This window comes from Equus asinus, chromosome 5 (genome assembly GCF_041296235.1).
Source record: "Equus asinus isolate D_3611 breed Donkey chromosome 5, EquAss-T2T_v2, whole genome shotgun sequence".
NCBI classification, from domain to species: Eukaryota; Metazoa; Chordata; class Mammalia; order Perissodactyla; family Equidae; genus Equus; species Equus asinus.
The window spans coordinates 58228034-58252194 of record NC_091794.1 but is presented as its reverse complement, the minus strand read 5'-3'; the positions used below and the strand labels follow the sequence as shown (position 1 = coordinate 58252194).

The 24161-nt window shown below is 39.9% G+C and overlaps 1 protein-coding gene across 4 annotated transcripts in view; it reads left to right on the top strand.

Annotated features, from left to right (window-relative positions):
• The first annotated feature begins 896 nt into the window (after window positions 1-896).
• The window catches only part of MLF1 (myeloid leukemia factor 1), a 42995-nt gene continuing 19730 nt past the window's right edge, over window positions 897-24161 (top strand). The window contains exon 1 of one of the 4 annotated variants that reach the window (XM_070509595.1): window positions 897-1410. In XM_070509595.1, coding sequence (XP_070365696.1) covers window positions 1364-1410 — 47 coding nt within the window. In that variant the 5' untranslated portion in view covers window positions 897-1363. Of the gene's footprint in view, window positions 1411-2307; window positions 2472-24161 lie in introns of those variants that run through there. The other 3 variants (XM_070509596.1, XM_044770999.2, XM_044771002.2) reach the window with 3 other exon arrangements.

Here is a 24161-nt window from a genome sequence, read left to right as displayed (position 1 = left end):
AGTACTCCTGGCACCTCCAAATCAGGCCCTGCAAGCTCCTGGATGCTGGCAGAGTGCCACTGTCTGCCCCGGTCCCAGGAGGCCCTGTGAAGCCATGGATGGCCCTCTGCCTCCACAAGACAGGCCCCAGAGACGCTGGGGAGCCCCCTGAACTAAAGGTGGACATGCAAGGTACATTTGCTCTGCTTACACTCTCATTCTGCTCTCTCTTTAATGTCCTCTTTTTCTTCCGTCTTCTCCTCCACCTCTCTCTAGGCTCCTGGAAGGCGTCAGGACAGTCTTTTCCAGAATCTATGAGAACCACTGTCACTATATCTTTCCCCCGCCAAGTCCAAACCCCGCCTGTACTATTTCTTTAAATTAGCTCACTTTCTCACCTCAATTTTTGAAGGCTAGCTACTAAATTTAAAGCCAGTTTCACTTGCCATAAACAGAAGGCTCACCCAGAAATATAATTAAAAGTATATAGTAATAGAGTTTTAATTGGATATGACAGCTTGCTGCAGGCCTGTGCCTGAGTCCTGCTGTTAGGTTAAGGATGCTGGAGAACTGTTAAAGACATACCAGCACCGACGTGAGACTTGCTCCTTGAAATAGAAACTGGAAAGAGGACCAAAAAAAGAGCTACTTTCTTATCTTATTTTTGAATACAATGTCTACGTATAACCTAAGCATTTCCCACTTTGGGAAAAGGTGCTTTGAGTTTTAGACTCACAAAAGGCAAGGAAGTTTGTTGAAATCTGATAGGCCTCATCCCATTTCCTTCAAGCAGTGAGTATACTATTTACTAACTGTACTCAAAATCTTTTGGCACAGTGTTTTCTCATTATGTGTGCACAGCTTGTGACCAACTACCACAGAGCGGTTCGGATATAGGACTCTTCTGTGGATCACAAGGTGTGGCCGGTGAATGGGCCTTTGAACGCCATCTAACCCAAATCTTGACCTATCTCCATTTTCCCGATAAGAGAAAGGGTTCGAGGCCGAGGGCGGTTTGCCCAAGGTCGCACAGAGGGTGTCTAATTTTTGCGTTCCTGCCGGCCGGAGAACAAGCTATCTCGTTCCTCCGGAGGCTTCAGGGTGGGGGGGGGCCTGGTTGGCGCCAGGCCAAACCTCTCGCCTCCAGTGTTGACCGCGGTTGCCATGGCAGCGGCGCACTGTTCCCGCCTGTCTTGGTGACGTCAGTGGGCCAGCGCCCAATGGGAAAGCAGCGCGGCGCACGCTCCCCCCTCTCCCGGCGGGCCCGGCCTTCGCCGCTGGGAGAGGTGTCGGCGGCGCGGTGAGGCGGCTCCGGTGGCGGCCAAGGCGGGTGCCATCGTCTTGCGGGCCGTCCGCGTCCGCCGCCGCCGGAGACAGAGCCAGGATGTTCGGGATGCTGAGCAGCAGCTTTGAGGATGACCCCTTCTTCTCGTGAGTGCGGGGCCGGGAGCCGCGGCGGCGGGAGTTTGGGGTCTCGAGCCGAGCTCCCGTGAGGGAGGGCAGCGACTGAAAACTGCCGTGGGCGCGAGGGCCTCGGGGCTCCGGGAGGCGGTGTGCGGGAGAGGAGGACCGCGGGCGAGGGCGGCAGGGAGGAGAGGACCTGAGGGTGTGGGGGGGCGGGGGACCGGGGCCGTGGGAGGTGGGGAGGAGAGGACCTAGGGTTGTGGGGGGGCGGGGGACCGGGGGCGTGGGAGGGGGGGAGGAGAGGACCTAGGGGTGTCGGGGGGCGGGGGACCAGGGTCGTGGGAGGCAGGGAGGAGAGGACCTAGGGGTGTGGGGGGGCAGGGACCAGGGTCGTGGGAGGCGGGGAGGAGAGGACCTAGGGGTGTGGGGGGGCAGGGACCAGGGTCGTGGGAGGCGGGGAGGAGAGGACCTAGGGGTGTGGGGGGGCGGGGGACCAGGGTCGTGGGAGGCGGAGAGGAGAGGACCTAGGGGTGTGGGGGGGCGGGGGACCAGGGTCGTGGGAGGCGGAGAGGAGAGGACCTAGGGGTGTGGGGGGGCGGGGGACCGGGAGCGTGGGAGGCAGGGAGGAGAGGACCTAGGGGTGTGGGGGGGCGGGGGACCAGGGTCGTGGGAGGCGGGGAGGAGAGGACCTAGGGGTGTGGGGGGGCAGGGACCAGGGTCGTGGGAGGCGGGGAGGAGAGGACCTAAGGTTGTGGGGGGGCGGGGGACCGGGAGCGTGGGAGGCAGGGAGGAGAGGACCTAGGGGTGTGGGGGGGCGGGGGACCGGGGCCGTGGGAGGCAAGGAGGAGAGGACCTAGGGGTGTTGGGGGGGCGGGGGACCGGGGGCGTGGGAGGCAGGAGGAGAGGACCTGGGCGGGGCAGGGGACCGGGGGCGTGGGAAGGAGGGGAGAGCAGGATTTGGGGGCCACTATGCGGGCCGCTCTCAGCTTGCGGGACTTCGGATGCGCGGTTGCTTCCTGCGTGGGGAGTCGCGCCTCACCGCTGCAGAGCTGCAGGTGGCGGTCACTGCCCTCTGGGTGGAACTTCTGGTGAGAATGCGCCTATTTCCGCACCTGTTTCAGTTCCAAATGAGGGGCCGGGATTATTTCACAAGATGACAGTTCTTTGAAAAGGGAAAGGTTTTAAAACAACATTTTTCGTAAAATAAGCGTTCTGACAGCACAGCGAAGTTGGAGAGTTGTGCTGTCCCTCACCTCGAAGTGGCTGGAAGCTGCCAGATGCACTGTTTGCTTGCTTGCTGTGTCACAAAGCTAATCTGATGCCTTAGCAAGACGGCATCCAGAAGTTAATTAGTTGTTTCATTGTGATCTAGTTTTCCGGTTTTGCTTGTTTAGTTCTTCCTCTGGCGGTTATAGAAAATAACAACACAATCTAGTTGGATCCCTAAAACAGGACGATTTGTGATCCTCCTTTGCCCAAGTGTTTTGTCAATTTGAATTTTGACTTGATGTCCTAATTTATTTTGATCATTTAAATTCTCTATCTATGCAACTTGGGGACCATTTTTTAAAAAGGTTAAAATGTTAACAGTATACTACATAGATTTTTTTGTTTTTAAAGGAAAATATTATATTGGCTTGTGTGTTAGTATAATTTTAAAACCAAATAACATAAAAGTGATAATTGAAAGGATAATTAACAGTAGAAAAGATGAAATGAGTAATATCGAAAAAATAAAATGATTAGCTTTTTATTCTAAAGGTTATTCATTGTAAATAAGGGATATATAGACTCAGGCAAATTTGTTATGCTGTTTTAGTTAACTTCTTTAGGAGCTGTTGGGGCATTTAAGATCAGTGTCATTTTAACAAATTGTAAATTTTGTATTATCATTTGATCTTTTAAAAGCCTTTGAGAGTAGGGACTAAATATGTCCATAGGGTTCTTATGTAATTGTGACATCAGTATAATGGTTAACGGTTAAGTTTATGATAGACAACTTTTAAGTTGTAGTATGTTCTTGATTATTTCGAAAGAGCAATGGCCTTAGCTAAACCGTGAATGTATATTTAGTACCTTCTTTAAAACGTCTTACAAAAGTGTAATTTAAACTCTTGGGTGACTGAGCAAAGGCGATGAACCCAAGAGTCAGGTCAGAAATAGTAACACCACAAATAGTAGGCCTACATCAAAGAACACTGCCCCTGTGCTTAGGATGGAAAGGACCGTCAGCTCCACTCAGTAGGCCTCTCAGTCATCGCTCTCTGTAGCCTTCTTCAAATGCAGGCAGCTGCATTATTAAAGTTGAGGATGTAATTAACTTTATAAAACGGATTCATGCTTATTTATTTGCTCCACAATTAACTATATAGAGAGAGTAAGCATACTTTGGTGAGGTAAGGGAGAAAGAGAATGTGAGTTTATACTTATTTCAAGTAATCTGTCTTTTCACCTACCCCTTTAGCCCAATCCCAAACAAAATGAGTATCGATTATTTAATATAAGTCAAACGTAAGGAATTGATAAAGGTGACAGACTACTTATTAAATCATCCAGTGACCTTGAGGAACACAGAAGGGTTCCATGACCACCATCTTTTATATAAGTATTATCCCTATTGCTAACATTATGTGTTTGGTTGTTGGGTTCCCTAGTAGTGGCTAGTTTAGTGTCTGACATGTAGAAAGTATTCAGTAAATATTGCTTAATGATAATCTGGTAACCTTTACTCTCTGTCTAGTAGTTAATTTGGTATTTAGTTGATTGCTACAAGTAGTTATTTGTATTCAGCAGATGCCATTGTTGATGTTGGCATTTTCCAGTTTGAGCACTACCATTTTCTAAATAATCCATTAGTTCAAAATCAGGGATATCAATATAAGCGCACACTGCTGATTTACTAATTATTGAAAAGCAGGCAGAGAAAAAATACGTAGTTCCTGGATGCACAATTAGAATTATCAAACTGGTAAAATACCGTGGTCAAGTTGTCAAATGCTTGAAAGATCTGAGTAAAAAACCAATTAAAATTGGTGGTTTTGAATTCAGATATTTCATTTTCAGTGTTTACCTTCCCATAATAGCACATGTTAAATGTTTCATCAGAAAATTAAAGGGAAACTTTAAAAATGATATTTTAAAGTTTGGTGTTTTATTACGTATTTGGGACTTTAAAAAAATTTTGGTGGTATCTTATGTTTTAGAGCTGAAGATATTTCAGTGAAAATTGCCTTACAGTGTGCCTTCATGTGTATGTTCTTAAGTAAATAACACTTGTAATTTGGGTAGAAACACAAAGACTAAAAGCTAGCACTTCCTGGCATGCTGTTTCCTCCCAAGAATATTATTTTTTCTTCCAATTTTTATTTGCTTAAGAAGAAATAGAAATATGTATGTATGGACAGGAAAATTTGAAGTTAAAATGGTTTTGGCATCTATCCTATACCCTAAAATAATTGATTATTTAGTATAAAAGTTTATATATATCTAGTACAATCTAGAAATTTCTTTGTGCAGAAATGTGAACTTTGAATCTTCTGAGCTACAGAAATGAAATTCTGATCATGCAAATCTACAGAGAATAGCTGTGTTACCACTTATCCGCTGTTAGATGTTAAAGTCTCAGTGGCAGGTTGACAAATCTATCAGCCTTCTTTTTAATCATCAATTGTTAGCATTTCCTTAAGCCACCCAACTCTTCATATGGGCACCATATGTGTGATGATCAGTCTTAGGTCCAAGAACCCCTCCATATATTCACAGCTGGCTTCTTTTCCCATCTCCTTACTCTTAGCAGGAGCTAAAACTTACATATCTATAATCTCTATTTTTAAATTTTTAAAAAATTAATTATTTTGGGGGCTGGCCCGGTGGCACAGCGGTTGGGTTCACACTTTCTGCTTTGGCAGCCCCGGGTTCACCAGTTCAGATACCAGGTGCGGACATGGCACTGCTTGGCAAGCCATGCTGTGGCAGGCGTCCCACATATAAAGTAGAGGAAGGTGGGTATGAATGTTAGCTTAGGGCCAGTCTTCCTCAGCAAAAACAGGAGATTTGGTGGCAGATGTTAGCTCAGGGCTAATCTTGCTCAAAAAAACAAAGTTTGTTTTGCACTTTGGAGGTGATTGGAGGACACTGCTTTGACCTGTTCACTGAGTTGAAAGTGAATGTGTTCCATGTACAAGACAGGCATTGACTGATATTTTCTTGATTGAGAATATTGTTGTGGGAGGAAATAAAACAAAGTCACCTTCTATATAAGTTTTTGTGAACAATGAATGTTGAAAGTTACTTACATATTTGTTTCCAGACATATAGTCTGAGGTAGGGTCTTCATGAAGATGATGTAGTTTGGTGCTAATGTCTTCTGCCACATGAACCTCTAATTCTAATTATTTAATAAAGATAGCCTGAGCATGCTCAGCTAAAATTTAAGCTTTTGATTTTCAAGATCCTATTCTATGTTGACTTTGACAGTTACTGTGATTTTTTAGCGCCTAAAAATTTCTGTTCTCAGAAACATTTTAATACAGATATTTCTTAGAAATGAACTTTGCAGATTTTAAGATCAAATTTGATACGATGAGGCACTATAAGCCTTGAACTGAAAGAATTTCTAAGGTAAGCTATTTGTTTGGGGCATTCTTTGGTTCACTAGGTACAAACCATTTAGTTAGGAGCCAAGGAGCACAACACGATTGTGACATAGCTGCTGAGTGAAGGAATGCCATTTGGTAGCATCTGATCATATCATACAATGTTCTATCAATGAACATTCTAAGTATCCACCCAAAGGTAGAAGAGTATTTATAGATGAGAGGGGGCCATAGTCGTTCCTACAACTCTTAATATCAAAGGTTTCTGCCACACCACCATTTTAAACTGTGCTTCTAAACAGTAGGAAAATAGAATTGGCTATGGAAATGTAATTCATTCTTCAAGTGTTTCTTAGGTTTCTACTCTATGCCCAGCCTTGTGGACTCTATTATAAATTTGTAGAAGTCATGGCCCATGCCCTTAAGATTCTCTTGTGAATATTATGTGCATTATTTCTAATGTCAAAACTTGGATCACCTTTTAGGGACCTGTATACCTCATTGAAACTAGGGGACACTTTTTTGTGATCAAGAGAGCCATAATAATCTGCTGGCTAAGCTTTTGCCACTGCTATGTGTGCTGGAAGGAAGGAATTTTCCTTGATGAATGGGATTGCCATGTCAATTACTCGAGACCCTTATGTAATAAAGAATAATGTAATACTTTTTACTTAGAAGCACAGATATCTATATTCTTGTACAGGCCAAATAAAATTGTAACTCTGGCAAAAAAAAAAAAGTTTATATTGGAGAGAGTCTTAAAAACAGGAACTTATTCTGAAGTGAAACATTATCAGCCCTTTAAAAAAAACTTTTATGTTGAAATTATTCCCAAGAGACCCAGAATCAATCTGAGTTAAAATTTTTTGTAGGGGGATAGGGCACCACTTTATTTTTCCTAGCTTGTGATAGGTTAATAAAATGGAATAGCAAAAGTGCATTGGTGCCAAATATCATTTTGTTTGGTTGTGGTTTGTGTCAGCAGTCCTTAAAGAGGTAGTATGGCCATTGTAAAAGTACAAGTAAGTTTTTCCAGATTTCAATGAAAAGGCATCCTTATGGAAAATCCAAAAACTATGGAAAGTTTGGTGAAGGAAGTCATGCAACTGAAGATTTTAGCTACTATCATTTTGGTGTATTTCATTTCCATTTTCCATATATGAAATTTTTTTCTAAAATTGGAACCAGAATTTATGGTTATAAATATACTACTTTTCCTCAACATTTACATAAGCATTTTCCTAGTCTTTATATATTCCTTAAAGCATGAATTTAGTGTCTGCAAAATACTGCATCCTGTGGATGCACAAAGAATATTTTTCATATAGATGTTTAACCACATTACAAATGATAACTTTAGACTAGTTTATGTACATGAAATGACCAATTTATAGGGTATGAACTTTATAAAGCCTCATCATATTTCCAATTTATTTTTATAGAAGAATGAAACGTTAATTTTCAAAAGAGAACAATATGGATAAATAGAAAAATATAAAAACTAGTAGCTTCTCACCTCAGAAAACAAACTCTGTACCGGGTTAATTTAAAAAGCATTAAAACAACTCCTTGCTACAACAGGAGATTTTTGGCTTTGATGAAGAAGAATTCACGGTTGAACAAGAGAAATCTTAAAGTCACCTCCAAGTAGTGCTGTTCTGGGTAGACGTGGGTTGAACTCACTTCAGGGTCCAGCCAGATTGCTTCCTGATTTCTTCAGACAGGTGCAAAAGCCAGACTGTGAGCCCACTTTTGTCTTAATGCTTTTTCCACCAGGCAGGCTTTTGTTCATGTCACTCAAAAAATAAACATGTTTTTTAGCATTCGCTCTATGTATAAATATACCTATTTCTATTTAAATAAAGAGAAATCTGGTAGTGGCTACCAGGGGAAAGGTGGGGTGGGGGGTGGGCACAAAGGGTGAAGTGGTGCACCTACAACACGAATGACAAACATTAATGTACAACTGAAATCACACAAGATTGTAACCTATCATTAACTCAATAAAAAAATAAAAAAATAAAAATAAATAAATAGAAATCTGGGCCACATTTTAAATGAGCCACATTTAGTTGCTGAATTTTTAGCCCAATTATAATGCAAGCAGAAAAATAAATCTTAATAAAGTTTATGTCTCTATAGTAAAATAATACCTGTTTAATACTCACTTATTCACAGAGCAAAATTTAGTATTCCCTGAAATATCTTTCTTCTTTGCAGTTGAATCTCTCACATATCTAAAGGGGAAGTTGATTGAATTTCTCAAGTAACTGCGTATTAATAAGAACAAACATTTTAATCTCCATATTTGTACCCATATTCTAAGCTCTAAATGTCCAGTGAGTATAAAGATCTAAGCTAAAGGACTCTTTTTTTGAATGACCCATTTTTTTAAAACATCAGGTGGTGTGAAATTCCTTCTTTACATAGTTCTGTTTCTTTTTTTCTTCTTTAAGGATTGGTTTTTTATTCTGAAACATTTCAGACATACAAAAGTATAACAGAATAACAATACTGTGTACCCATCACCCAGAATTTCACAATTTACACTTACTTTATCCATCTCTGTTGCTGCTGCTGTCTCCAAAATGATTTAAAGCGATTTCCAGACTTTTTGTCATCTTCCCCCATGCATTTCCAAATATGTCTCTGAAAAATATGGTTGTCTTCTTACATAACCACAATACCATATTCACATCTAGCAAAATTAACAATAATTCCAATTGCTTGGTATCATCTGGCATTGAGTATTATCTAGATATGCCATACTTTGTAATAATATAGTGTTTGAGGTAAGAATTAGAAGGAAATTGTTTCTTAGACTACTCATTTATGAATGTTAGAACTACTTGCAACTCTGTTCCTTTAAGATCCTTCCATTTTAAAGTAACCTTTGATCTTCAGATCTTGATTGAGGAGAGCATAAAGCAGCTCCCTTTCTGCCCTCTACTACGCTAACGCACAAGCTGCAGCTCCCTGCCTGTCTGTGACCCACTGAAGCTGTGAATGGCCACAGCTTCCTCCTAGAGGCCACTGCCTATAATTCTGCTGGAATCAGGGTTCTCAAACTCTTAACAGGTGGAAAATCTAGGAAGGGTGGTCTTAAATTTTCTGTGCCTGTCAGTCGTATCGTTAAGATAAAATATAAAATTAAAAATCTCACAAGAATCCATGGAAAAATCACCTTAGTTATAATACTTTTTCTGTATTGCATGTATACTGTCTTTACTTGTTTGTTCTATGTTAGAGTCTGTTTTTAGTTGGAAAGGATGAAATATATGTAATATCTAAATCTAACTCTGGTGTCTTCGCTTTATTATATTTCCTAAGTGAATTTAGTACAACTATGTTTCTCCAGTTAATACTAGACATTCAACTAAAGACATTCTTCGTTCTGAAAGACTCTGTTACTAATTTGGTTAAGAATAGTTTAATTTTTGGACTCCTCTTGAAATTTTTGTGTTCTATTGCACTAAGAGCATCCTCAACCTGCACACACTAGAGAGCACTTTCCTTTTATGACTTTTTATAAAACTTGTCAGTGAGCTGGAAAGAGGCTGGAAAGTAGAGCAGTGTCACCAAGCGGATGGCTATGTAGGAGACAAGAGTTATCTGAGGAGAACAAACGGAGGAGTAAGAGTACTGACATGTTACAGTTTGTTTAGAATTTGCATTTTAAACATCTGCTTTGTAAAATTGGTCATCCAGACCACAGTGGTCATAATGCAGAGGTGGTTGGAAATTATCATGTGGTCAGATATGCAGAGGATCTGCTATTTAAGTAATTTATAACTATATTTCTTTTCTGCTTAAAAGTTTCCTTTAAGCAGTGGATACTGCACAAGAATAAACAGATCTGTAGAACAAAACGTCTGGAAACACTCTCATATGCAGCCTCCCTATTAGATTTATTCAGGGAATACTGATCTTTTTTATTTTATATTTTAATACTTTGTAATATCATCAAGTGTACCTGGGAAATGGCACTGCTTTCTGAGTAGAAGACTTAGATTATGACTGCTGGAACTAATGACACCTAGTTCTTTATTTTTAGTAAAACTTCACTGCTGAGCTATTATGTTTCTGAACTGAAAATCAGCAATCTAACCACAGTAGTTAAAAAAAATCCTTTAGATAAGTTAAAAACACTCACCTTTACACTGTTTATACCAGAGTCAACTTAATCACTCAAAACATTCTATATAACAAATTTCTGTGTTCAATTTTCATAAATAATGTTCAAGGTTAATAAGGCAATAAGACCTCAGAACTACACAATGTTTTTGGAGTACAATTTCTGCCTTGGCATATTTTTAAAACTTGTGCCTAATTAATGACAACTGGAAAATACTAATTTATTGAAACATAAAACTTAGTAGCATCTTACATGAATACACAAACTTGACAAGCTAATATACTTTAGGGTTTTCACAGAGTGAGATAAGTTGGCATACTTTATTTTACAGCATTCTAGTGGGAGTTGCCAAGAGATAAACTTTATCATTATTGTGAAAGAAAAGCATTTTGGAGCCTATACTGAACATTTGCGTTTGATTTGGAATTGCAGAGCTTTTTTCCCATTTGAATTTTCCATATTTATACATGCACTATAAAGTTTAAAAAATGAAAAAAGTTCATAAAGTTCAATAACATCCAACATCTGGCAATTAATACCTTATTTCATAAAATATTAATGGTAACCTATGCCGCCTTTTTGAGAGAAAGAAAAGAAAGTAGAAAAAAAATAGAAGTACTTAAAGAAAAATGATAAAAATAGTTGGAAGAGTCAGTAATACCCAGAAATTCTGGAATGGGATTAAAGCTGACAAAAATAAAAGGAGTAAACTTTCCCACCTACATTGGTTCAGTTGCAGAAAACAAAATTTACTCCAGCAATTCTAGGCAGGAAGGAGTTTATTCTTAAATGGCTTAGAGAATCACTGTGATGGCTGAAGAAACAGACTCTAGATCAACCTTTCAGGAATGACTCCCAAAGCCACATCACAGACCCAGACCACCAAGGGAGTAACTGCCACTTCTAGCATTAGGAGTTGTTGAATTGGGAAGCTCCTGGCTCCAAAGCCATGGTGAATCTACTTGTACCTGTAATAACAAAATGAATTTCTCATAACTGTCCCCCAATACCCATGAAGCTCTAGTGATCAGAGACACTGCGAGTTCTAACACTGCTACAGAAAAACTACGTGCAAAGAGGATTAATAGCACATACAGACTCTGCTGCACCTCTACCTTCCAGTTCTCAAGTAATTGCCCATAATTGGCAAAACCTAACTCGAGAACCTTAGCTACAGTGCAGTCTAGGGAATTAAGTTTTTAGCTTTCTAGTCTCTGCAGTATAGAAAGGCAGATTGAAAGGAGATTGAAATGGATTGAATGCCAGTCTACTTTATATCCTCCTCCTCCACTTTCCCTAATCTCTATTTCCCTTCCAACCCCAAGCCTGCTCAGTGATTTCTGGCAGCAAAATGTTCTTTTTCCCTTTGTGTTGCTATTTTAAAACAAGTAAATGAAAATAACTATATGTGACTGAGGAAAAATTAAAATTTGCAGTCAGTCTATCCTCTCCTCACTTCCTTTTTAGGAGGATAGATTATTGCTCCCAGGGTACTCCTTTGCTGTACTGAATCTCAGAAATGAAGGAACAAGAAAATTGTAAGATCTAGAGATTGAAACTGTATAATAGATCTAGAGATCACTGTATAACCTTGTGCCTATGGTCAACAATACTGGATTGTGTGCTTAAATTTTTGTTAGGAGGGTAGGTTTCATATTAGGTATTCTTACCACAATAAAAAAAGGATAAAAAACTCAAGAAGCTGGAGAAGCCAATTTGATAGGAGAAAGAGAAGTCTGTTAGGTCTCAGATTGAAAGAGTTTTGGGAGCATGTTAAAACAGGAGAACCTTAAGAGTGACATCGGCATCATGATGGAGTGAGTTCTCTTTTTCTCTCCCCTTAAGTTACAGCTAAATTAATATCCATTAACCAACAGAGGATTTCCTATACAGCACAACAGGATGCCTCAGAGATCCATGCAGCTATACCTCCAAAAGTGGGTGGACTGGACCCCCAGGAAGCAGTGGAACTAGGGGTGTGGCCTCCTCCCTCTCCCTGGTGGCAACAGTCCAGGTCGAGGATCCACATAACCCCAGCCAGCATGCTTGAGTGGAGGTGGGGGTAGCCCGGCTTGTGGGAGTACCCATCATGCCACAGCAGCCCTGGCCACATGAACTCTCCCTGCCAAGTGGCGGCAGCTCAGCCCATGCAAAGGTAGCCCGCCTGAGTGACAGCCCTGCCCACACGAACATGACCTACCCAAGAAGCGCAAAGGGATCTCACTGAGTGGCTGCAGCTGGCCCACATGAACACTGGGCAGCCACTGGCACAACTACGAGCAGACCTGTTCTAGTGGGAACAGAAAAAAACAGCCCTAGCCCACTCCCCCCCCCCCAACAGTGGCAGGTGGAATCTGCAACAGGTGCCACAGCAGAACCCGTGACCTAGCCCCCAGGGGCAGCAACCCTGATACCAGCTCCACCAGCAGGGGCTGTCTGCAAGTCCCCGGGTCTTCAGGCCCTGTCCAGTGACAGTGATACTTATGAACCCAGCACCCCAAGACAACCTGGGAACAGCAACAGTGCAGGTGGTGCACAGGACAGCAGGATTCAAGGCTGTAGAAAGCCAGTGGAGGAAAACAAGACCAAGGTGACCAGATGCAAAGTAACCAAAGCTGTACCCAAATAAGAAAAGGTGACTACTACCACAAACGTGCTGGCAGAGGATCAATTCATCAAGCACCATGAAGAATTACAGTAACACTGCAAAATAGAAAGAAAATGACAACTCTCCAGAAACCAAACATGAAGTCACAGAAGACTACAATTTAACAGAAAATTCAAAATAGCTATCATAAACTAGAGGTTATAAGAAAACTCAAAAAGACAGTTCAGTGAGCTTAGGAATAAAATTAATGAACAGAAGGAATAGAATACTGCACCAAAGAGACTGATGCTCTAAAAAATACTAAAAAAATTTTGCATATGAAGTACACAACTAGTGAGATAAAAAATAATATACAGAACATAAAAAATAGAGTGGACTTTATGGAGGAGAGACTTAGTGACCTTGAAGATAGAAACCTAGAAATGCTTCAAGTGGAGGAGGAGAGAGAACTAAGATTCAAAAAAAAAAAAAAAGACTTCAAGAAATATCTGACTGAATTAGGAAAAGTAACATAAGGATTATAGGTATCCCAAAGGAAGAAGAGAGGGAGAAGGGAGCAGAGAGCTTGTTCAAAGAAATAATAACTGAGAACTTCCCAAACCTGGGAAAGAAACTGGACATACAAGGACATGAAGCCAATAGACCACCTAATTACATCAATGTAAAAAGACCTCCTCTGAGGCATATTTTAGTAAACCTGGCATATTTAGATAAAAAATATTAAGGTCAGCAAGGAAGAAGAAAATAAGCTATAAAGGAACCCCTGTCAGGCTGTCAGTGGATTTCTCAGCAGAAACCTTACACACTAGGAGAGAGTGGAATGATATATTCAGAATTCTGAAAGACAAGACTTTCAACCAAGAATACTCTATCCTGCAAAGCTATCCTTCACATACGATGAAGAAATAAAAATCCAGCTAAACAAAAGCTGAGGGAATTCATTGCCACAAGACACCCCCTACAAGAAATGACCAAGAAAGACCCTGTTCCGGGGGGGAAAAATAAGGTTTACAAAGCCTGGAGCAAGGAGATAAATTGTCAGACAAAATCAGAGAACTGCAGCTCTTTATCAGAACAGGTTAGCAAACACTATAACGTTAAAGGGAAGGAAAGCATACAAAGTACATAAAGCAACTATTAACAGACCGAAAAGGAAAAATTAACAGCAACACAATAATAGTAGAGGACCTCAACACCCCACTTACATCAATAGATAGATCATCCAGACAGGAAGTCAACATGGAAATAGTGGAATTAAATGAAAAACTAGACCAGATGGACTTAATAAGTATATATAGAATTGGACGGTCAAGAAGAAATGGATCCATTCTTCCATTCTGAAGAGTCATACAATCTTCCCAAATTGAATCAAGAAGAAGTAGAGAATCTGAAGAGACCAATCACAAGAGATTGAAACAGAATCAAAAACGTCCCCCAAAATAAAAGTCCAAGACCAGATGGCTCCTCAGAATAATTCTACCAAACATTTAAAGAAGATTTAATACCTATCCTTCTCAAACTATTCCAAAAAATTGAGAAGATGGAACACTTCCAAACTCATTCTACAAGGCCAACATCACTCTGATCCCAAAGCCAGACAAGGACAACACAAGGAAAATTACAGGCCAATATTGCTGATGAACTAAGATGCAAAAATCCTCACCAAAATATTGACAAACTGAATACAGCAATACATCAAAAGGATCATACACCATGATCAAGTGGGATTTATACTAGTGATGCAGGGATGGCTCAACATCTGCAAATCAGTGTGATACACCACATTAACAAAATGAGCAATAAAAACCACATGATCATCTCAATAGATGCGTAGAAAGCATTTGACAAGATCTAACATCCATTTTTGATAGGAACTGTCAATAAAATGGGTATAGAAAGAAAATACCTCAACATAATAAAGGCCATATATGACACCTACAGCCAGCATCATACTCAACGGGGGAAAACTGAAAGCCATACCTATCAGAACAGGAACAAGACAAAGGTGCCCACTCTCACCACTCTTATTCACCATAGTACTGGAGGTTTTGGCCAGAGCAGTTACGAAAGAAAAAGAAAGAAAAAGAATCCAAATTGGCAAGGAAGAAGTGAAACTCTCACTCTTTGCAGACGACATGGTTCTGTATATAGTAAACCCTAAAGAATCCATTGGAAAACTATTAGAAATAGTCAACAACTACAGGAAAGTTGCAGGGTACAAACCCAACTTAAAAAACTAGTTGCATTTCTATACTCTAATAATGAACTAATGGAAAAAGATCTCAAGAATAAATCTCATTTACAATCGCAACAAAAAGAATAAAATACCTAGGAATAAATGTAACCAAGGAAGTGAAAGACCTATACAATGAAACTATAAGACATTATTGAAATAAATCAATGATGACATGAAGAAATGGAAAGATATTCCATGCACGTGGACTGGAAGAATAAACATAGTCAAAATGTCCATACTTCCTAAAGCCATCTACAGATTCAGTGCGATCCTCATAACATTCTTCACAGAAATAGAACGAAGAATCCTAAAATTCATAAGGGGCAGCAAAAGACCCCAAAAAGCTAAAGCAATCCTGAGAAAAAAGAACAAAGCTGGAGGCATCACAACCCCTGACTTCAAAATATACTGCAAAGCTATAATAGTCAAAACAGCATGGTATTGGTACAAAAACAGACACACAGATAAATGGAACAAAATTGAAAGTCCAGAAATAAAACCACACATCTATGGACAGCTAATCTTTGACAAAGGAGCCAAGAACATACAATGGAGAAAGGAAAGTCTCTTCAATAAATGGTGTTGGAAAAACTGGACAGCCACATGCAAAAGAACAAAAGTAGGCCATTATCTTTTGCCATACACAAAAATTAACTCAAAATGGATTAAAGACTTGAAGGTAAGACATGAAACCACAAAACTAGAATAAAATATAGACAGTACAATCTTTATCGGTCTTAGAAGCATCTTTTTGAATACTATGTCTGCTTAAGCAAAGGAAACAAAAGAAAAAGTAAACAAATGGGACATCATCAGACTAAAGAGCTTCTGCAAGGCTGTGCTGATCCAACAAAAGAATGAGCATTTAAAATACCAAAGCTAATTGAACAAAGAAGACTATAGAAAGTGTAATTTATGTCTTCAGAGGACTGTAATTTTATGTGGCCAAAAAATCTCCAATTGTACCAACTTGCCTACAGATAACATCATAAGCCCAGGATAAAATACAAAAACAACTTTCTGGAGAATGACCAAAAGCAGACATGCACTGGAGGATACTCAACAGTTGGAAGAAGGGAGAGGCAATTCTAGCTTGAGAGTAAACCTGATCTGTGCCATGCAGGGTGGGTAAAACTCTGATACAAGACTTGAAATTGTTCTGGCCTAATAACCAGGGACAGAGTTTAGTGCAACCATAGTCATTGGAAAGTGAGAAGGAAGTCCCAAAAAGGAGAGAGTCAGAGAGCATGAGCACCAGCTACTGTGAATAAATTCCTCACAAATCTCCCTCTGAGGCTGAAACAACATAGATGTGGCCCATCTGAAAGAACTAAACTGTGATTTGAACTGCCACTTAAGAGACAGAATTTGAATTTTTAAAAAGAAAAAATCACCACTCCTGAATATAACAGATATATAACTTCTATGGCATAATAGCTGCAACATATATAGATACAATACAAAATTACTTGACAAACAGGAAAATGTGATTCATTCTACAGAAGAAAGATAATCAATAGAGACTGATCCCAAAATGATCCAGATGTTGGAACAGGCAAGAATTTTAAGGCACTTATTATAATTTTTCTCAGTGATATAAAGAAAAACATGCAATGAACCAAAAGATATGAAATATCAGTCAAGGGAGAGAAAGTATAGAACAAAAACAAACAAATAGAAATTCTAGAACTGAAAAATATGATATTTTTAAGGAAAAAATTCACTTGATGGGTTTAACAGCAGAATGGAAATGACAGAGGAAGGAGTCAGTGAACTTGAAAGTATATTAATAAAAATCAATCTGAAAACAAAACCAATAGATCTGTAGGGAAATATCAAGATGTCTTAACATAGGTGTAATTGGAGAAGAAGAAGAGAGAGAATGAGGCATAAAAAATTAGTTGAAATAATGGAAATTACCAAATTTGGTGAAAGATAAAACTTTAGAAAGTCAAGAAGCTGTAAGTGAACTCTTAAGGATAAATATGAAGAAAACTATGCCTAAATCCATCATAGTCAAACTTCTGAAAGCTAAAGACAAAGAGAAAAATCTTGAAAACAGCCAGAGGAGGGGGCCGGCCTGGTGGCGCAGCAGTTAAGTGTGCATGTTCTGCTTTGGCGGCCTGGGGTTCACTGGTTCGGATCCCATGTGCAGACATGGCACCCCTTGGCAAGCCATCCTGTGGTAGGCATCCCACATATAAAGTGGAGGAAGATGGGCACAGATGTTAGCTCAGGGCCAGTCTTCCTCAGCAAAAAGAGGAGGATTGGCAGCAGATGTTAGCTCAGGGCTAATGTTCCTCAAAAACAAGCAATCGGAGTTGCCATCATGTCCTAGTTAGTGCCAGATTCAATCTTGTCTGAGACACTTTAAAAAAAAAAAACACAACAACAGCCAGAGGAAAATGGCACATTGATTGTATGCAAGAGAAGAATAATTTGAATTCCCTTTGGCTTCCCACCAGAAACAACAGAGGCCAATAGACAGTGAAACATCTTTAAAGTGCTACAGGAAAAAAACTATCAACTTAGATTTATCATGTGAAAATATCCTTTAAGAATAAAGAGTGAAATAAAATAAGATAAAAGAAAATTAAGAGAATTTGTTGCAGGCATACCTGTAGAACAACAAGTGTTAAAGTTCTTTAGTGAAGGAAAATGATATCAGATGACAACTTGAACATTAGGGAAAGAACACTGTCAAAAACGTTACATGTGGATAAATATGAAATAGCTTCAGAGATGTCAGAGGATAGTGCAGTCATTAAAAAAACACTAACCAGAGATAGCAGAAATTGAAATTTTTATCTTAAAAGAAAAAACTGAGTTAAGCAGAATGTTCACAACCAAAGACTGAGTTATGGTGGGGACTGGAATTGGCCACTCCCTGATATGTCTCTTTGGCATGAGGATTATTTTGGGCTGGTTACTTTTAAAAACTGCAGACATGAGAGAAACTCTGGAAAGTAGAATTTACTTACCCTTTGTTAAGAGACGTTTCTATCTGTAAGGGAAATCTCCATCTGTAAAGGTGTCTGCCTCTCTGGACCAGGAAGAAGAGGGGATGACCTTATCTCTAGAAACTCTTATCAATGCGGAAGGCAAGGACTCAAGTCTGCATGATAATCTGACTCTTGTTTACTGTGCTTTTCTGGTGATCTCCCGTAACTGACTCCCGCCCCCCGCCCCCAACATCCTCCTTTGTCTTTAGCTGAGGATGGAGTTTAAGGTGAGAGCTTCCACCATTTTGGTGAGTTACTCAGTTTTTCTAGGTCTCTCCCATGTATACATGTTATAAAGCTTTGTTTAATTTTCTCCTGTTATTCTGTCTCATGTGAATTTAATTCATTGTCTGGCCAGAAGGACCCAGAGCAGGTAGAGGAAATATCTTCCTCCCCTACAGTTACTAACCTGGGAAACTGAGCCAAGGAATTTCTTCCGACATGCAGCACAAAGTCACAGAGGGTTAAAAAGTCTACAAGGAAGGAACAGATAAAAAGAAGAGAATGGTAAAAATTCCAAAGAAATAAAAAAAATGAAAGTAGACCACTATCTCACACCATACACAAAAATAAACTCAAAATGGGTCAAAGACTTGAAGATATGTCCTGAAACTGTAAAACTCCTGGAAGATAATATCGGTGGTATACTCTTTGACATCAAACTAAAAAGAATCTTTTCATATACCATGTGCTCTCAGGCAAGGGAAACAAAAGAAAAAATACACAAGTGGGAGTTCATCAGACTAAAGAGCTTCTACAAGGCAAAAGAAACTAGAATAAAAACAGAGACAACCCACCAATTGGGAGAAAATATTTGCAGATCATATATCTGACAATGGGTTAATCTCCAAAATATATATGGAACTCACACAACTGAACAATAAAAAACCAAACAACCTGATCAAAAACTGGGCAAAGGAGATGAACAGACATTTTTCCAAAGAAGATATACAGATGGCCAATAAACACATGAAAAGGTGTTCAACATCACTAATCATCAGGGAAATGCAAATCAAAACTACACTAAGATGCCACCTTATGCCTGTTAAAATGGCTATAATCACTAAGACTAAAAATAACAAATGTTGGAGAGAAGGGAACCCTCGTACACTGCTGGTGTTAATGCAAACTGGTGCAGCCACTATGGAAAACAGTATGGAGATTCCTCAAAAACCAAAAATAGACATACCGTATGACCCAGCTCTCCCACTACTAGTATCTAGCCAAACAATTTGAAATCAACAATCCAAAGTAACATATGCACCCCTATGTTTGTCGCAGCTCTATGTACAATAGCGAAGACATGGAAGCAACCCAAGTGCCCATCAACTGATGATTGGATAAGGAAGATGTGGTATGTATATATGCAATGGAATACTACTCAGCCATAGAAAAAGACAAATTCATCCTATTTGCAATAACATGGAAACACCTGGAGGGAATTATGCTAAGTGAAATAAGCCAGTCTGAGAAAGACAAACACCAGATGATTTCACTCGTATGTGGAATATAAACAAGTACATGGACAAAGACAACAGTTCAGTGGTTATCAGGGGAAGGGGCATGGCGGGCAGGCACAGGGAGTGAAGGGGAGCACTTATGTGGTGACAGTTGAGAAATAATGTACAACTGAAATCTCACATTGATGTGTAAACTATTTTGAACTCAATTAAAAAAATAGAAAAATAATTCTACACTTGGACCCATGAACATGTAATCTCATTACATTAAAAAACGTATAAAGAAAAAAATATGAAGCTTCTGGAGAGTATAGATTTCTTAGAAAGAATGAGAACCAAATTGTCATCAGACTTAAACACTAAGTAAGGAAGATAATGAAGCAATGTCCTCAAAATACTGAGGGGAAATAATGTGCATTTCTATGCTCAGATAAGTCATTATTTCAGTGTGAGTGTGAAATGAAGAAATTTAGACATGAGTACTCAGAGTTTACTCTGCTCAAATTACTAGATATTAAAATCCAGTGAGGAAATAGTAAGATACAAGAAGAAATGGTAGTCCAGAAGTAAAACAACCTCAACTTTTCTTGATGGAGGAAGATTGAACTAGAGACTTGCCGTTTCCTTTCTTCTTCACGGGGAACCAAAGTTCACCCTTTTCCTCTCTTGGAGCCAGCACAGGACGGATAAAAATCCAACTAACATCCAACCCATTCCTGAAGTTTTGAACTTGGGTGACTTGGAGAACAATGGCTGTGCCTTTAATAAAAATAGAGACATAGGAAAAGCTGGCTAAGGAAAAGAACAGTGTTAGAAATGTTAGGTTTAAAGACCTGTTAGGATAGAAATAGGCAAGTATTCGATAATTACCTTGTCATTATGTTTAATTTGTACTCTGAGTACTTTAGAAAGTGTTTCAACTTCCTGGCCAATAGGAAGTTGAAAATCAGCTTTAGCCCTCCAAAGTTCAGGGTTCTCTCCCCACTGCCTGGCACAGTACCTTTTACATAGGTATTCAGTGAGTATTTGTTCAATAAATGGAGACTATTTGCATCAAAACAAGCAGAAATTGAGCTAGAAGTCCCTGATAAAAAGGTTGAGGATGATGAATTGGTGTTTATTATGTGAGGTCCTTGGAATGGCTCTTGTAAGCATGTTCAAGTTAAAAGAAGTCGTCCACAGAGGACAGGGAAAAGAGGTCTGGATAAAGCATAAAGCCCAGAGAACATATGTCTTTAGAGGGCAGTGCTTTTCAACATTTTAATGTCATTCACAATTAGAGAATATTTACAAAGCACCTTGGAACACAAGAAGGAGAGACTGATGGAAGCCAGGAGTAACCAGGCCAGGCGCTTTGGTAGGCTCAGCCCTACCTGCTGCCTCGAGGCTGAGGGAATCTATCTGTGGCATTCAGGAAGCTCTGTCACAGGCAAGAAGGAAAGAGAACAATCAAAGGAGAATTTAAAGGAGAAATTTCTCAAAAAATGCTCAGAACAATGCATAGCCCCCAAATGCTGCTGAGAATTCAAGGAATCGGTACAACCCTTGGGGTTCAGTAATTGAAAGGTTAAGGTAGTTCTTGGAGTTTTAATACAGAGGTGAAAAAGGCATTTGTAAAGATATAAAGTGAATGAGCCACAAGAAGTAAAGGACACAAGTATAGATGACTATTGGAAGATTTTTTTTTGGTGGGGAAGATTTTCCCTGACCTAACATCCGCTGCCAATCCTCCTCTTTTTTTTTTTTTTTTTTGCTTGAGGAAGATTAGCCCTGAGCTAACATCTCTGCCAGTCTTCCTCTACTTTGTGTGTGGGTTGCCCCTGCAGCATGTCTAACAAGTGGAGCAGGTCCACGCCCAGGATTCGAACCCAGGAACCTGAGCTGCTGAAGCAGAGCAGGCAGAACTCGAACTACTCAGCCATGTGGCTGGCCCCTATTGGAAGATTTTAAGTGCTAAGGAAAGGAGACAAGAGCTCCAAGAGTATGAGGAGAGGGTTTTGTGGGAGACGGAGAGGGAAAGTATAGAAGACGACTTGCTTTGTTATATTAAGAACAGAAAGTAGTTTTCATTGGTATGGATCTCAAATTATTTCCTTTTTTTTTTTTTTTAACTCTGTAATCACTTAATAGTCTTAAGAACAGATCTCAGAAGTCCCCTTGATTTATAATAGGAAAGAACAGTTACAAATCAGGCCATTAGTGCAGAGGGAGTACTGCAGTTGGGGTGGGTACCTCTTCAGGGGCAGAGGATTTCAGGATCTCTTTTGGCTGGTCCTGATTCAGGTTTATGTTCCTTAATCTGTTTGTGTCTTAATCATCAGTCATAGACATCCCATTCAGCATACTAGTGCCAGGTTCATCACAGGCTGTTCTTACAGCATTTCAACCTTCTAAGACTATTTTATGCAGACAGAGATGGACAGTTGGAAATTGCTTTAAATAATGTGATTTTAGGAATGTATCTGTGGTAGGCAGAATAATGGCCTCCCTAAAGACATCCATGTCCTAATCACCAGGATCTGTGAAATATGTTATTTTACATGGCAGAGAGGATTAAGGACACAGATGGAATTAAGGTTGTTAATCAGATAACCTTAAAATAGGCGAGTAACCTGGATTATCCAGGTGGGCTCCATTTAATCATGAGGGTCCTTTGAATATGGAAGAGTCAGAGAGAGATTTGAAGATACTATACTGCTGGCTTTGAAAAAGGAGAAAAGGGCCACGTGCCAAGGAACATGGGCAGTCTCCAGAAGCTGGAAAAGACAAGGAAACAGATTTTCCTCTACAGCCTCCAGAAGACACACGGCCCTACCAACGCCTTGATTCTAGCCCAGTGATACCCATTCTGGGCTTCTGACCTCCAGAACTGTAAGAAAATAAATCTGTATTAAGTCATTAAATTTGTGGTAATTTGTCAGAGAAGCAATAGTAAACTAATACAATATCCAGTTTTATAATCTTAATTTTAAAACATCTAAGTCTCACTTCTCTGTCAGATTGTAAATTCCTCCAGACCAGTAATCAATGTCTGTGCTTGACACACAGGATACATAATAAGTGTTTATTGAAATTGAACCGTCCTATATGTCAGATGGTCTCCTCACCACTTCTCGGGAGAGTCGCTTACCATCCTTAAAGTCTCCACTCATCTGGGTACATGCCACATAGAGAGGCATCTCCACTTAATATCTGTGGCTCTGAACTTCTTCCTCAGTGACCTTTGATGGGGTCCGGGGGGTTGGGGGTACTGGTGGTGCTCATTTAAACTAGGGTTTGTTTTCTCTGGCCCAAATGTTTTAATACGTGAGATTTGTCTCTCCTGATCAGCAGTTCCATGGGCTTCTTGTGCCTCAATTTCAGCTGTTCTAGAGTAGGACCACCTGTCTGTTAGACAAACTCCACCCTCAACTGAGGTTTTTTTTTAATGCCATAGAGGCTTATATTATAATTGATACCATCCCAAACATAGTCTTAAAGTTTGGTGAAAATCTATGCAGGAACAGATCTACAGACAAACTACTTATTTTTATATGGTTGGATGCATTTCCCTCCCAGTTGTTAGATGAAACCAACAAAATTGAAGACTTAGAATGAGGGCAGTCTTAAATGTGTTATGCACTGCTCTTTGGGATGTAACATGTATCAGTTATCTATTGCTGCTGTAACTTAGCAGCTTAAAACAGCAAACGTTTATTATGTCGTAATTTCTGTAGGTTAGGAATCCAGGAGTAGCAGCTGGGTGGTTCTGACTCAGGGCCTCTTAGGAGGCTGCAGTCATCCCTAGGCTCGACTGATGGAGGATATGCTTCTGAGTTCTTTCAGTGACTGTTGGCTGGCCTCGGAAATCTGCTTCTGACCTCACGCACATGGCCCTCTCTGTGGGGCTGCCTCATAGCCCAGAGAGAGCCATCGTGTGAAGAGAGCACCCAAGCAGAAATCACAGTTCTTTTAAAGACCCCACTTTGGAATTGACATCCCCTCGCTTCTGTTGTATCCTGTTAGAAGCAAGTCAGTAAGTCCAGCCCTTACCCAAGGAAAAGGGGTCACATGAGGGCGTGAGTGCCAGGGGATGGGGTCACGGGGGCCATCTTAGATGCTGCATCTACCACACAGATAAATTAGTGAGTTCATTAGTTTACCAGAGACTAGACAAGTTCATAATATTCCTAACTGGGATTAAGTTCAGTAATATCAGAACAGTTTGTAAAAAACTACAAATTATTTTCCCATATTAGAAGATACAAAATAAAAATAGAAGCCTTTTAACTTTCAGACAGGAAATTCAGAAGGTATATTAGAATAATAAACACAGTTTACTATTTTTTACCATACTCCCCTCAGAGTGCCCACTTCTAACTCCCTGTTCCAAGTCTTCCCTTCACCTTTTAAATGCTACTTATTCCTCATCTTCTAAAAATAATCTGAAGCAGTTTATATAGAGATGTAATTTGTAACAAGAATTGGAATTAATTAAACAAAGATGAAAGGAAAGACAGAAGTAGAAAACTAAGTCAGAAATAAAACTGCTACACACAGGTCATAGTCTGGTGACAATTGAAGAGTTAACAGATTCATAGCTGTGTAGCCGAATAAGTTCATTTTCAGAAAAAAGGCAAGTCCAAGACTGGGAAAAAAGACTTAGAAGACGTATATTTGATCAAAGTCTTTTGTCTAGAATATATAAAGAACTCTTAGAACTCCATAACAATAAGACAACCTGGTGTTTTTAAACGGGGAAA